This window comes from Rutilus rutilus (assembly GCF_951802725.1).
Source record: "Rutilus rutilus genome assembly, chromosome: 23".
Classification (NCBI taxonomy): Eukaryota; Metazoa; Chordata; class Actinopteri; order Cypriniformes; family Leuciscidae; genus Rutilus; species Rutilus rutilus.
This window is the reverse complement of record NC_140233.1, coordinates 12,498,134-12,512,804: the sequence shown is the minus strand read 5'-3', so window position 1 is coordinate 12,512,804 and position 14,671 is coordinate 12,498,134. Positions and strand designations below refer to the sequence as shown.

The 14,671-nt window shown below is 36.4% G+C and overlaps 1 protein-coding gene across 21 annotated transcripts in view; it reads right to left on the bottom strand.

Moving 5' to 3' along the window:
* ppfibp2b (PPFIA binding protein 2b) overlaps positions 1-14,671 on the bottom strand; it is a 58,654-nt gene that overhangs the window by 23,275 nt on the left and 20,708 nt on the right. For 20 of the 21 annotated variants that reach the window (XM_084396624.1, XM_084396621.1, XM_084396627.1 and 17 more), the window contains exons 4-5: positions 3,313-3,399; positions 2,155-2,268 (exon numbers count right to left, since the gene is read on the bottom strand). In XM_084396624.1, the coding sequence (XP_084252750.1) occupies positions 2,155-2,268; positions 3,313-3,399 (201 nt within the window). Of the gene's footprint in view, positions 1-2,154; positions 2,269-3,312; positions 3,400-10,951; positions 11,100-14,671 lie in introns of those variants that run through there. The other variant, XM_084396628.1, reaches the window with a different exon arrangement.

Below are 14,671 nucleotides of genomic sequence, written 5' to 3'. Positions count from 1 at the left end.
CAGATGGTGTGCTCATGTCTCGAAATCTATATTTCTGAAATCCACATTCTCTTAATTAGTTTAATCTAATAGAAGTGTGAATGGCAAGCGAGTCCCAAGCAAAGTGATGATGGACGAAAACCACTGAATGCAACACAAACGTCCCTGGTATACTGATTATCTCTTAGTTCTGTGAAATACAGTGGACATGAGTCACAATTACCCACCAGCAACACACTCTATCATGCAATAGACCTTAGTCAGGGTAGTGCCATATTTACTTTTTGACAGAAATGACAACAAGACTGTGAGGGATTGAATACAGTGCATTCAATGGATTGTACTGTTGTTTGCAACATACTGTACTGATTGTTTAGCTGACGAAACGCTGGGAAAAAAACACTTTCAGCAGACAAAAACTTAAAAGTCTTAAAAGTTTAAAAAATGTGTGTGATATAGGACTAATCGCATGCTATTTTTCCATTATTCAAACCTTTTGACTCCGAGGCCCCTCACTGTCCACAACAATATACAATATGGCCTTTGTTTCGACTTTTCCAGTTGCTTTTGATTTACAACTTTTTTTTTTTTCTTACTCACAATTTCAAAAATCTATATTCATAAAATGTTAAAAAACGTCCACGGAGTTACACGATTTTATTAATTTACATGACTTTTTTACGCCTTAAAAAAAATTAACTCATTTATCCACGTTTTTCAAGTTTTTCAAAAATTATTGTTCATCTTTAGGCTCCCTTAAAAGTATGTCAAGGACCACTGGAATAGTCTAAGCTGTCTCAACCAAGGGGTTGTCAGTTGAATCCCTGTCTCCTACTATCTATCTACTATATATATAATTATTTAAAATATACTTCCAAGTAATGTTTATTTAATTTAAGCCCTCATGTTTTTTTTCTTTTTGCATTTATTTTTTAAATATTACACATTTTAATAAATAATAAAAAAAAACATAAAAAAAAAAAAAAGTCCTTCACAAGGCTCCGTTGGGGAAACCCTAGCCTAAACTATCTATAATAACAACAAATAAACTAAAAAAAACATCTCTATACGTATATACACACAGTTGGGAAGAACATTACTAATTCTGTATATCTCAACTTCAAATTGAACCAAGAAGCCAACAAAGAATTATGGTATTAAAGAAAACGGTCATGTCTAAGCTGTGAGTTTACTTGCACTATCAAGCAAGAAAAACATGAGGGATGTCTTTATCTCTCCATCTCTGACATTCCATCTTGATATGATTGTTAGCAAAGCATTCCTGTTATGGAAACCTTAACGTGATCCCAGGGAAAGAGGGCAATTCTCACTAATATAACATTAAACTGGTTGTCATTCAAAATATGTTAAGATGATAACATTTCTTAATTTATTAAATTTTTCTTTATGCATCAAAACAACAATAGCTACAAAAAATTATATTATTATTATTACATTATAATGTAAATATTTATAATAACTTAAAATATTTAATAAATTAATAAATAATTTACAGGCAGAATTCCAAGTAAAAAAAGTGTCTGAAGTGCAAAGAAACTGCACACATTAATCATTTAACCTTTTGTAAACATTGTAACAATGACTCAAATCAGCTCTGTCAGATTTAAAAATTTGCATAAAATCCTACACCGGAAACTCACAAATAAGCGTTTATTTTTGTGGTTCCACTTGGCAATGCTAAAGGAACATAGCCGTTTCAAAAACAGTACTATGGAAATTATATTACACAAATCAAAGGAACAGTTGCCAGCAAACAGCTACTAAACACAGTGCCTAAACAAGTATGATTAGAAACCCAACGGTTTAAGCCAGCTAATCATACAGCAAACAGTAAAACATGTAAATCACACTGTACGGAGTGGAAGGAAGGTCTGAAGGTGTCATTATGCCAGGACTGAGTAAACCACATGCATAAATCAAACACACTGAAAGTCTGACCATTTAATCTGAGTCAGGTCTATACAATTACAACTGAAACTGTTGCAAAACCACTAATTGCTCAAATTCCAGGTGGTAAAAACTCAACACTCCAAAACAGCTTGTCAAGCAAAACCAGGAGGTAGAAGATTCAAGATTCCCTTCCTTATATTTCTCTGATTTCAGCTTAAAGCTGAACGTAAAGCCTGATAAATGACAGAAAGTGTGTAGTCTTACCTGCTGGAGCATTTCCTCAGTGGAAATGAGTTTGTGGTGGTGTTCTTCCAGGGAACTTTCCAAATCTCTGATCTTTTCTCCTTGGGCTTCAACCTGGTCAGTGAGGACACTCACCTAAAACCAACAAACAGCAGACAACGTTCACTCAGGCTAACCTTGAAACCTGGCCAGTGTTTCTCTGTCGGCCCCTCCTACAGGTATGCTAATGACGATTGCAACACACAGGGAACTCCAAAGTCTAAACAGCAGAGGAATGTAATCCTTCAAATGTGTACATCTGGGTTAAAAACGACCATTGCTTAGCCTCGACGCACAGCCATGCTAACATGTGAGCCTGCTTAAGTTTCAATTGTTTTGAAAGTGTCCTTTTGTTCAACTCCAACTGAAGGACTGCCAACCAGCAGGACAGGTAAAAGGAGAAGAACAACACCTTGAGGGCATTTGGAGCCAATCATGTTCATCAGTGTTTTAGAGCTCAAGACAATCCACCAATCAGAGAGCAAGAAGGGCGGGCATATAGAGATTGACAACTTTTGACACTTGTTGCAGAGTTAGACAACCTAACTTCTTAAAGGTGAAGTGTGTCATTTTATAATGGAAAAATATATTCTTCTACCCCACTTTAATGTGCAGAGACAACTAAAAGTTATTTATAGGTTGACTTGTGGCTCTGTGGTGGTTTCAAAACATTGCTTGGAATGGATGATCAAATCATTCTGAGGAGAGGTTTGCTTGTATTTTCTAAGTAATTTGACTTTTTCTGCTTTTGAATAGTCTGTTAACTGAACACAAGCTTGCTAGTTTAGTGTAAACATTACCATAAAGAACAGGTTTGAGCTGATAATGGCTAAACTCACTCTGTGGTGGCTACCATCGTGACTTAGTAGCATGTTGAGTAACACCAACCCTCTAACCTTTCACCAGATTGTCCCATAGCTATGTGATCAATGACCAACCCATTGTGTATTAGACAGGGAGTTGTGTCACCCTGGGCTGGAGCGCGGCAGTGTCACATGTCTGTTCGTTCACAGAGACACCACAGTCCCCTGGTTTGACCCTGTGAGGTTTTACAAGCATGTTGGCTAGTTGTCTTCTCACTGTGTTGACATTGTGACTATTATGCTGAAATGCCTTGGAGGCCTTAGTGAAATATCTCACCTGTAGAACCAGAGACTCTTTGTCCCCTTCTAATCTCGCCAGCCGTTCTTGATAGGTCTCATTGTTGCTCGAGGACTGGAGGTTGACCTGTGGAGACACACACGTGCATATGTATTTTTACACCAGAGATGTAATTTTATCACTTTAAGTGGCTGTTTTTTTCTCATGAGGGCCTCCCAAATGTCCCCTTAATGTATAGGTTGTTTCAAGTTATACTTGCTTTGTGGGGACATTCAGCTCAAAAAGCAAAACCTGAACCACACACGCACACACAGAAACTGAAAGTCAACAGAGAGGTGTGCAAGAGGAGGAGCTAACCTGCTTATCCAGTTTTTTGAGAATGAATTGCTCACCGCTTATGACAGAATAAACTTCTTCAACAAAGAGTAGTATACAAGTGAGCCAAATACATCTGAGAGTTGTAAAGGTGTTAAATGACATGTTGGCGCCAAAAATGAACTGACAGGTTTGACGTCCCTTCAATTCAAACGCAATAAAGGAGCTCATTGCAAATGAATGAGGACTTTTGCATAAAGTTTAATGGTCACAATTAAAATGGAAAAAGAAACATGTTGATGTGCCCCAGGGTTGTTATGGATGGATGGATGATACCAATTTAGCTTAACAAATTCTCATAAACTGAAAAAAAAAAAAAGATTAAATAAATCTTCTGTCCAGTCTTCAGACTATATCAGCAGAAAACATGCCAGTAAATAAATACACAGCATGCAAGATAGGACACTGTCACTTGTCAGCGCTAAGCTAGCACTTGCCACACAGATAATCTCTCTCTTTTAAAAGCTTCTGCTGTGTCCAGGGCTGTCAATTCCTTCTGAGCGGCACAATAAAGCTGTCTACTCAGGGTTTACAGGGCCGGCTGCCTGGCGGAGTAACAGGGTTAAGCCTAGCTAAAGGCAGTGCTCAGTCTTCACACATGAGGCTTTCACTGCATAGTAATTGCAGTTCGCAGCAAATTCAAACCGAACGTTCAATTAATATCTTGGGAAACAGGTAGAAAGAAGATAAGAGTTTTATGTGATATCATTTGATATTTATGTTTATACAAAGGTTCTTTCTGGTTCTCGAATCTGATTGGCTGAGAGCCTTTTCCAGCCGTGCGACATTTGTGCAGTCCGTTTCACCGTTTGTATCACTCCGCTTGCGGCGACTGTCATGACGGTCGAGCAAATCCACCACATCTTTAATAAATACTACTCTAGTTGTCACAAAATGTAGTTTCAAGAGTTTTTTAGGAGAGTAAAATATGTGACTAATATATAATCATAGTGCCTATTTTACGATATGTTGAGACGCTTTCGCAAATGCGAACTCCAGGCCGTCAGCGCCCGTTCAGCGCTCATGTGCACAGCGTCATCTCGGCCAGTCCTTCAGGAATTTGCCGCAGCCCTTAATGTAGACAGTGGTTAAACATGAGATAGTCTATACTTCATTTGTGGTATATCAAACGGGCGATCTTTCGTGTAATTAATCTATTACTTGTTGTTCCAGAGCAAATCGGTTTTGGTTAAGGGAAAAATTAAGTTTCATAACTATATTTCACTTGAATCCTGTACTAAAGTGCTGCTTGAATGAATTGTTTGCTTGTGTTTATTCCTTATTGTTTTTTATAATGGCTACTGTTGTTAATTTAAAAATTGTCGTTCAATAAATATTATTCTATATAAATAATATGCAGTATTTGGTAAAGAATCGTGAAATGGACTTCAGTGAAAGATACATTATTACGCCATTAGATGGTGATAAAGATTGTCTTTATGGGTGAGCGGGAACAAGTTGTTTTAGCGCCGTCATGGGAAGGACATAAGCCCTATTCGGACTGGACTAGTTTAACATGGAGAGGTGGGGTAAAGTAATAATTACCAGAGCTTCTCTGTGATTTTAGTCCCGTCCGAATGTGCCATCTGATCTCAGTAATCATTACGGACAATGTCAGTAAAGTTTACGGCGACTTTTACCTTCAGTAAAAAGGTCCGGAAAAATTACCTCAGGTAATAACGTTACTAAACCCGTGCGAATAGACCCGCTGTAAATACGTACGTAAATATTTAGTCATTTCGTGTTTAAAAGTAGTTTTCCACGTTTTTTCAAGTATTGAAAAAGCATTCAGTTGCGTTCTAGACGCTGGGACAAGTCTGTGGCAAAACTCAAGTGTTTTCAACATACCATTCAGATCAGAAAGAAGATCGAAAGCACTTGTTAGAGGCACAAAACATCTTTTAGCGTTAGGTTAGTGCCTGTTACCAACACAATCCAATCTGAAGTTAATTAATACATCGTTCGACCGGACATAACTTTTTTATATATATAAATATATATGATATCGTGATATCAGGATTCAGGAAGCAACGTAATACACACATGACAACAGGAGGTTGACGGCGATGCGCAAATTGAGTTACTCCTCCCACTTCTGCTAGTTTTACTGAGATATCTTATCCCGTGCGAATTGGCCATTAACATTACAGACGTCCTGTGGTAAAATTACATTACTCCATCTACCCTTGTAAAGTTAATCCTGTCCGAATAGGGCTAAAGACGAACATATCGCTTTCCTCAGCGGACATTCAAACTGATGTTTTGGATATAGGCCTAATATTATGGACATCGACCTGAAGAATGAATGCTATATCAGATGCAGGCAATACACTCGTTTAGTCGATCTCCTTCATAATACCATAATACTGTAGCCTACTCTACAAAAAGCATCAATGAAGCGACTCAGCGTTCCTTCGTTACTAGTTCTAAAGTTACGTTTTAGAATTAGTAACGGAGGCTTGTGTGCTCAACTGTCAACTTGAGATCTGAATCCGTGGCGGAAGAAAGTAGTTCTGCACAAAAGAGGGGTTTTAAAAACACCCCGTTGTTGTTTCTTATTTATTTACTCACGTGTGCCGTCGAACTGTTGTATAAATGTAATATCACACTCGTTGCCGTGCGATATGGCTGTATATCAGCATGCTGTGATTACCTACGGCCGAATACGATACAAGTGTGATATTGCTCATGAAGAGCTAAAAAGTAGGGTAGAGTGGGGGAAAACGCCCCCCTTAAGGAAAATGTGACATTACAGTGAAACAAAACATAAATGTGACTAGAATTGCCATCCCGGTTTTGAGTGACTATGGCAGGAGGTATTCACCAAATATTAAAATTGCTCAGCCTTCATAATTAATTAGCATTTTGACTGAAAATATTTTTGTACAAAGGGGGCGGTTTGCCCCAGCGGTGGGGTAAAATGCCCCCTTTCTTACAAACCAGTTTGCTTCATAGATCAACAGCAAAATTAACAGAAAATAGTTTTTAATCTCTAAAAGTAAAAGGCAAGTAATGTATAAACATATATATATATTAATATTTATTTCAGCAATGTCCAAAATAGCCAAAATTAACTACCTTCCATCAGTGAGCTAACTGTGCTAGCAAGCTAGCTAGTTAATGTTCACTTGAGGTAATTTTTTTATGTTTTGTTCAAATATTTAGATTTTACCACCTAGTTATACTGCATTAAGTGTAAAACAAAGGATTTGATAGACATAAATATTTTATTATAGTAATTATGATAGAGAGAAACTATGCCCCCAGGGGGGCGTTTTACCCCTCAGCGTAGGGGGCGTTTTACCCCACAAGCTATGACTTTTAAAAAAAAAGTTTAATTTTTTAAATATAATTATATTCCTTATAAATAACATATGATCTCAAACTACAGACTTCACTATTCATCTATCATACATCACTGCGATATCCTGCAGAACAATATTCTCTTAAACACTTGTTTACTAATATCTGAAAATTATAGCATTTACCATGTAATCCTCTTCTCTTCAAATATGTCACTGGTGTCAGCTTCTCCATAGAGATTTGTATATCCCCGTTATCAACGTAGTGCATAGCAACAGTAAAAATGTATATTGACTACTTTTAGTGGTTATTTTGGGAAAAACAGGTGGGGGGCGTTTTACCCCAGGGGGGGGCGTTTTCCCCCACTCTACCCTAACTTAAACAGTATAATTATTATTTATGCAATGATTTAAACCATAGAATCTTTCATACTTGAAGCGAGTAAATATGAACATATTATTGTGATAAAAAGCCAATTGAACGGTATTTCAATTCATAAAACAGTTATATTATAGACTTGACTTGCCTTTATTCCAACAAATCTTTCAATTTCTTTCACACCATTTTCTGATTTAAAAAAAGAAAAAAGATTGAGGTGTTCAAGCTGGTCAAACGGTTTAACCTGTGTTCCGTTAACCAGCTTAAGCAGATCCGAACTAGCTTAGCAAAGGTGGCATAAAGTACCAGTCCTAACCAGGTCAACATTAGCTATCCAGCTAGTACTCGGCTGACAACCTCCAAACCTATACTTTGTCTTATCACAGCTTAACGTGCAGAAACTATAACGGAAACTCTAAGGCATTCAAAGGTTCATTTTTCTTAAAACTACAAACTATAAACATGTGGCTTGAGTTTGTTTGTTCAATAGAGCGCAACAGTGTCCTTCCACTCTTTCATCGGCCGTGTTTCAGGAAGAATTTTTATAGTCTTCAAAATAGAGTTATAAGCCATGAACCAAACCAACCAACTACAAGGTGATTCACAACATTACATACTTTGATTAAAGCAAAAAAGTATTTGAAAATCAGACAAAAAGAAAAAGGTACAAGACTGTATACTTAATGGCTTCATTGAAGGAAAGAACTGCAATCCTGTGAAGAATTGCAAATGATATAATTGAATGAAAAAAACAATGGATATATATATTTAAATAAATCATTTAAAAATGTTGATTATGTATATATTTAGTTGTTTGAGAGCGTAGGGAGACTACCAATGAAGTAATTCGCAGTGCTTCATGGGGGCGGGCACTAGAGTTCTTTTGGTGTCATTTGTCTATCGCGATTCTCTGATTGGTGGAGATTCTCTGCAGAATTATGGATAATGTCGTTTTTCACCAAGAATGTCACTGTTAAACAATTATTTTAAAAATAAGTTGAAATAATGTAGGCTGATGGTTTCAACAAAAGCATATACCATCAATTAACAACCTTGTTGGTCATTGGTCTGGAATTCTATGGTCATTGGAATTCTATGGAGAAAATTAAGGGGATTTTACTTCCATAACCCGACTGTTGCCGTTCAGTGGCACTAGTCGCTCATAAATCACACTTTAGCTTTAAACCTGGAAACCATAACCGTAACCATTAAAAATTAACAAGAATTTACATTTATAGTACCAGTCAAAAGTTTGGAAACATTACTATTTTTAATGTTTTTGAAAGAAGTCTCTTATGCTCATCAAGCCTGCAGTAAAAAAAAAAAAAAAACAGTAATATTATGAAATATTATTACAATTTAAAATAATGGTTCTCTTTTTTAATATATTTTAAAATGTAATTTATTTTTGTGATGCAAAGCTGAATTTTCATCAGCAAGTACTCCAGTCTTTGGTGTCTTATGATCCTTCAGAAATCATTCTAATATGATAATTTGATACTCAGTTATTATCAATGATGGAAACAGTTGTGCTGTTTAATATATTTTTTTGGAATACTTTTTTCAGGATTCATTGATGAGTAAAACGTTAACAGCATTTATTCATAAAAACAGCATTTATTCAAAATAAAAACATTTCTAACAATATAAATCGTTACCATCACCTTTTATCAATTTAACGCATCCTTGTTGAATTAAAGTACTAATTTCTTTAAAAAAATATAGTTATTGTTCCCAAACTTTTGAACGGTAGTGTATATTGTTACAAAAGATTTCTATTCTAAATAAATACAGTTCTTTTAAACTTTTTATTCATCAAATAATCCTGAAAAAAGTATCTCAGGTTATAAAAAAAATATTAAGCAGCACAACTGTTTCCAACATTGATCATAAATCAGCATATTAGAATGATTTCTGAAGGATCATAAGACACCAAAGACTGGAGTACTTGCTGATGAAAATTCAGCTTTGCATCACAAAAATAAATTACATTTTAAAGTATATTAAAAAAGAGAACCATTATTTTAAATTGTAATAATATTTCATAATATTACTGTTTTTTTTTTTTTTAACTGCAGGCTTGATGAGCATAAGAGACTTCTTTCAAAAACATTAAAAATAGTAACGTTTCCAAACTTTTGACTGGTACTGTAACTAAAAAACCCAAACCCAGAGAAAGCAACTTTGCCTAATTTTTTTTAAGAAGTCCACAACACGAATGATCTACAGTTAATTTAACCTTTAGAGCTGAGTTCACACACAGAGAGATTCATGATGCTCTCTAGAGCACTGATTCAATTTATTACCTCACCAGTGGGATGTTTATAAGCAAGACAACCCAAAAGCTCCGGAATTTCCCTGTTTTCGCGTCCCACTGCCTGTTAACAGAACTGTAAAGGCCTGAAATGACTTCAGAGGAGCTCAAAAAGAGACTACAGTGATCATTATTACTCCACTGTCCAAGAATGTATGACAATTATTGAGAGTTTTACGATACACCCCCTCCCTGTAATAGTGTAATGCACTCCATTCCTCTTCTAAACCGGCATTTTTTTTCTCGTGGGGGATAATTACTGTAATTTCTTTCTTACTTTGAAATGTAATGGTTGGTTAAGTTTTACATTGTGTGCTTTCCTGCAATGTTACACATACCTGGCTTACCGCAATACCTTGTAAACCACATCAACCATGGCAAGCAAGCGTTTCAAGGCCTCTTGCACTTCAAGAACAGGTGTGCATGCTGGTGTTCATACCTTCACCTTTAAACTGAATTTTACTGCATGAATTTACGACCACTAAGAATCAAGTGTTGTGTCAGTGAATGCATTTTTGTTTGTGTTCAAGGGCATGAGCTCAGAATCATTGAAGCTGGACAGGATAAAAAGCGCTTTTGTACTATTGGAAATCACAAGCTCCCGGCACACATCCACACCAGCACAAAGCAGCCTGACGTTTTGAACAACAACAAACGGTTCTACACAAATCCAACCACTCTATATCAGTCATGCTCATCCAAGACAAAGTGCAAGTGCAACAGAGACCTCGTATCATACAAATGCAACTTCTGCCAGGGATAAAATAGAGATATTAGGGATATAATTGTTAACTAAAACTAAAATAAACTTTAACTGAAATAAAATTAAATATTAAAAATTAATTAAACATATTTTATTTAATCTAGTTTCCAAAGTAACATTTTTAATATAAAAATGAATAAATATTAATAAAAACTAGTATCTCAATGATACTAAAATAACTTTGTTCATCTTGTATCGCACTTAGCGATTGTTGTGAAAATCACCTTTAAAATCACTAATATTACTGTGATATTGTCATTGTGTTGGTCTTGTTTATTGTTTTGTACATTTTAATGGACTATTTTTTTCTTAGTGGAAGTTTTAAGATAATATACAGGTAAGATTATCAAATATTAAAACTCAAATCAATATTTCAATATAAATATATATATATATATATATATTGCAATAATGACCTCTTGACTGTGCATGATCCCTTTCATAGTATATCCTGCCCAAAAAGAAAACAGTAAAAAAGAAAAGCTGAATGGAAATATCCGAAAAAAATTATAACTTGCAGTAGAAAAGCAGACATTTCAACCTACCTTTTTAAGCCAAGTGAAATGCTTATAAAAGTCAATTTTCTCTTCCATGCTGAAGGCCCATCTCGACCCGTTATAGTAAGTGAGCGACTGCAGCGGCAGGCTGAGATCTGAGCTTTGGGTTTCAGTGAATCTGTGCGCCTGTTTTACAGAGTCGTCGCCTCCTCCTCCTCCTCCTCCTTATATTGGCTGCTGAAGACAAGAGTTCCTAACATGCTGAAGCAACTGCACAAACCTCATTTCTAATGCCAGACGTCTGCCCGAGACCCCCTGCGTCTGATGTCCAGCCAGACACTTAGAAGTTCAGTATGTGTGTGTGTGTGTGTGTGTGTGTCAGATGCAAAACATCAATCCACAACTTCCACTCCCTGATCTTACATACTACAACACACCAACTTTCTTGTTCACATATGAAAGTCTACATATTTGTAATCTTTCCCTCCCTTTCTTTCAGCCTTTTTCTTTTCTCTGTGAGACAGTGGCTTTAATTAAGTCCAATGGAAGTCTGAACCGAAACAAGCCAGTGTCTCTGTTTAAGCACAAGAAACACAGCGAGAGAGAGAGAGAGGGTTGGGGGGGCATTTAAAGGCACACTGCCTTCCAGTGATCTCCCATCTGTTTTTACTCAAGGCTACAACCCAAAGAGACCCTGTTTCCTGTGGAAGACATCCATCCATTTCTGTGTCTTTTTAACTTTACAAGCAACCCTGCTGTCCAGTTGTCTCCTTCATAGACAAACACAGCTGAGGCAAAGACTGAAGGGAATGGCAAGCACAAACTAGGCTGTTTAGTACTAGATAACAACATAACCTTGTGATCTTGTCAGGCCTTTAGCTTAACATGCCCATATGTACACCGCTATAAACTATTATATAATTAACTTTCTTAAAGAGCTAAAAAAGGAAAGTTCTGTCATCATTTAAGGTGTTGTCACATTAGCAAAATGTCATTTAGCAAAAAAAATGTCCATTGTCCAAAGTGAAGTAATGTATGAGGCACCAAAAACAGAAGACAATTTTATAAATGTGCTGGTTGCTCTTTCGATACAATTACGATAAATGGAGAGCGAAGTTTTAAAACTACAAAAAGCATTGTAAAAGTACACAGTAAAAAAGTGTAAAAATGTACGGTACAATATAAGGTGAAAAACTGTCAAATTTATGGTCTTTACAAGTAAAACTGAACTATGGTATAATTTATAGTGAACAACAGTAAAATTACATTTTCAGAAGTCACAGTGTGACATATATGACTATATTTTATATCAAAGAAATATTCATCTCAGCTTTGATATATTAATTGTATTTGTAAATGTGGGTGTTTATTTTGTTACAATATGTTAGAATGTAATGTTTAATGCATTATTTTAGTGTCATTATATCATTATATAGAAATATATGGTTATAAGCTGTAAAGTATGCAGGCATCAATACGCCAAACTGCAATACTTGAAACAGCTGCCTTTTTTTTTTTTTTTATAACTGGATTTTGTTTATTTTTTACAGTGAATTGGTCTATATGGCAAGGCTAACACACTATATTCCAAGCTTTCTTAAGTCATATGATAGCTTTGTGTGAGCAAAAGACTGAATTTTAAGTCATTATTCACTAAAATGTCCCGCTCTAGTGAGCTGTAGTCAAGATTCAGACCAATTCATGAATGAATCAATCAGGCAGATTTAGGAAAATGGTTCGACTGATTCATTAAAAATCAAATATTACCTCTCTTATAAATGTGCCATGAAGAGCTAGGAAAGACTTTTCTGTAGTAGTAAAGAGTTACATTTGAGCCTGCTTGACACAAAGCTGAAAATATAGTGCACAAGTCATATAGAGCATTTCTCTGTTATTATATTTTAGTCGTTTTGGAACTTGACAGTCATGATATTCTTTAAACATTCACTTTTTTGTGTTCCACACATTCATACAGGTTTGGAACGACATAAGGGTGAGTAAATGGTTAACTATCCACATAAGTCAAAACTATCAAAAAGTCACAACTCTATCAAATAAGAACAAACAATAATACAAAATGCTGAAACATTTAGTATGGGCATAGTGATGGCCATTAAACCTTCTTCTAGTATCGCCTCTGAGCGTTTCCTGTTTGCGTCATGGGGTGTTGTGTAAGAGTGGGGATACAGTCACCGCATGGGACTCTGGTCAAAAACATTAAATGAATACAGCTGGAGTCAACAAATGACACTTTGGCCATTTTGCGCGGATAAACACTGTATTTTGCATTGTTTTACGGTGAATTTTGAAGACAAAAACAACTACATATTCTTGAGGGAGGGAGGCTGTGATTATGTCAGCTATCAAGAATTATTAGAAGTTCCACCCTGAGATCAAGCAGAGACGATTTGGTCTTTATTAGAGTAACACGCAACTTATCCAGAGCTTTGCGAGTTCAGCTGCACCTGGCAAAGTCTCTGATCCTGACAGCTGCGGAGCTGGAGACACACCAGACACATGTGCGCATGCATACATAAACAAGAGTAGACATATTTTAATACTATCAAACAGACACGCTTTACCTACGGCGGCTCAGACAGGTCTCAGATCAGGTTATGAGAAGAACGACCTCTCTTATCTCTTTTCTGCAGCTGCCACACATTCCTCATGTGCATGTAAACACGGGCCAGATACGGCGTGTAAGAACAAAGCGTAATGCGGTCCCTCTAATGCGAACGTCTCGCTATCAGGACTTGATCGCATTTCCTGCACTGTTTTTACCAGCTGTAATTGGGGAGCATGTGTACTTGATCCCACTTAGAGACACAGTTCAGAGGACTGTTGTGTTGTAGAAGGACCCCATGGACTAAAGCCCAAAGTACACTTCAGATTTGACATTTACGCTAGGGCATGTGTACTACTGTGTGCTTGATGTGAATTTCATCATCAGCACAGTATCCACAAACTCAACGAACACCCAGTCAGATTTTTCCAACTCGCTTGTGCGCTTTGATATTTTTTTTTTGCACTAATTCGTTTGGCCACAAGGTGGCAACACTGGCGGATAAACGAAGAACAAGGAAAACAAACTAGATGGAAACGACCATAGAAACCCATGTTGACGAGTTTGTCTGAGGAGATCAAGAGATATTCATAACTCTAGTTTAAATTACTACAAAGAAATTTTTTTATCACTTACGTTTTAACATTTGGAGAAAAATAGCGCAGACAGTGGACAAGCATGAATCTTTCTAGTGTGTATATGTCAAGCACTATGAGTATACTTTGAAAGGCTATGCATTTGACTATACTTGAACTTTAAGGAAAGAATGTTGTAGGCAAAAAGGTCCATTGTCTATCATCAATACTGTAGCGATGTATGAAGCCAAAGACTTTAGATATTAAAAAACGGTGCACTTATATTACTTATGAATGGGAGAAAGTGCAACACGCAATATGGCGGAATAAGTCCCTCCTGAATAAAAGAGCCAAATGCCGATTGGTAAAGTCACTGCAGCTGCCGACCAATAGAGTGGTGCAGGTATGACATCACTTTGTAGGCCAAAACGCAAAAACGAGTTAGCATTTTAGCACTTCCGGTTCCATCGTCCCAAAGTCAATGGGTTTTGTGAATGGGATTTTGGTTAAATGGTTGAAATAAGGTCTCTGGTGTGAACACAAGCTCAAGACACTTTCACTTTTATTCTGCGACATAAAATACATCAGTATTTTCCCACTCACTGTTACGTGTTTTGAAAAAGGCGGTTG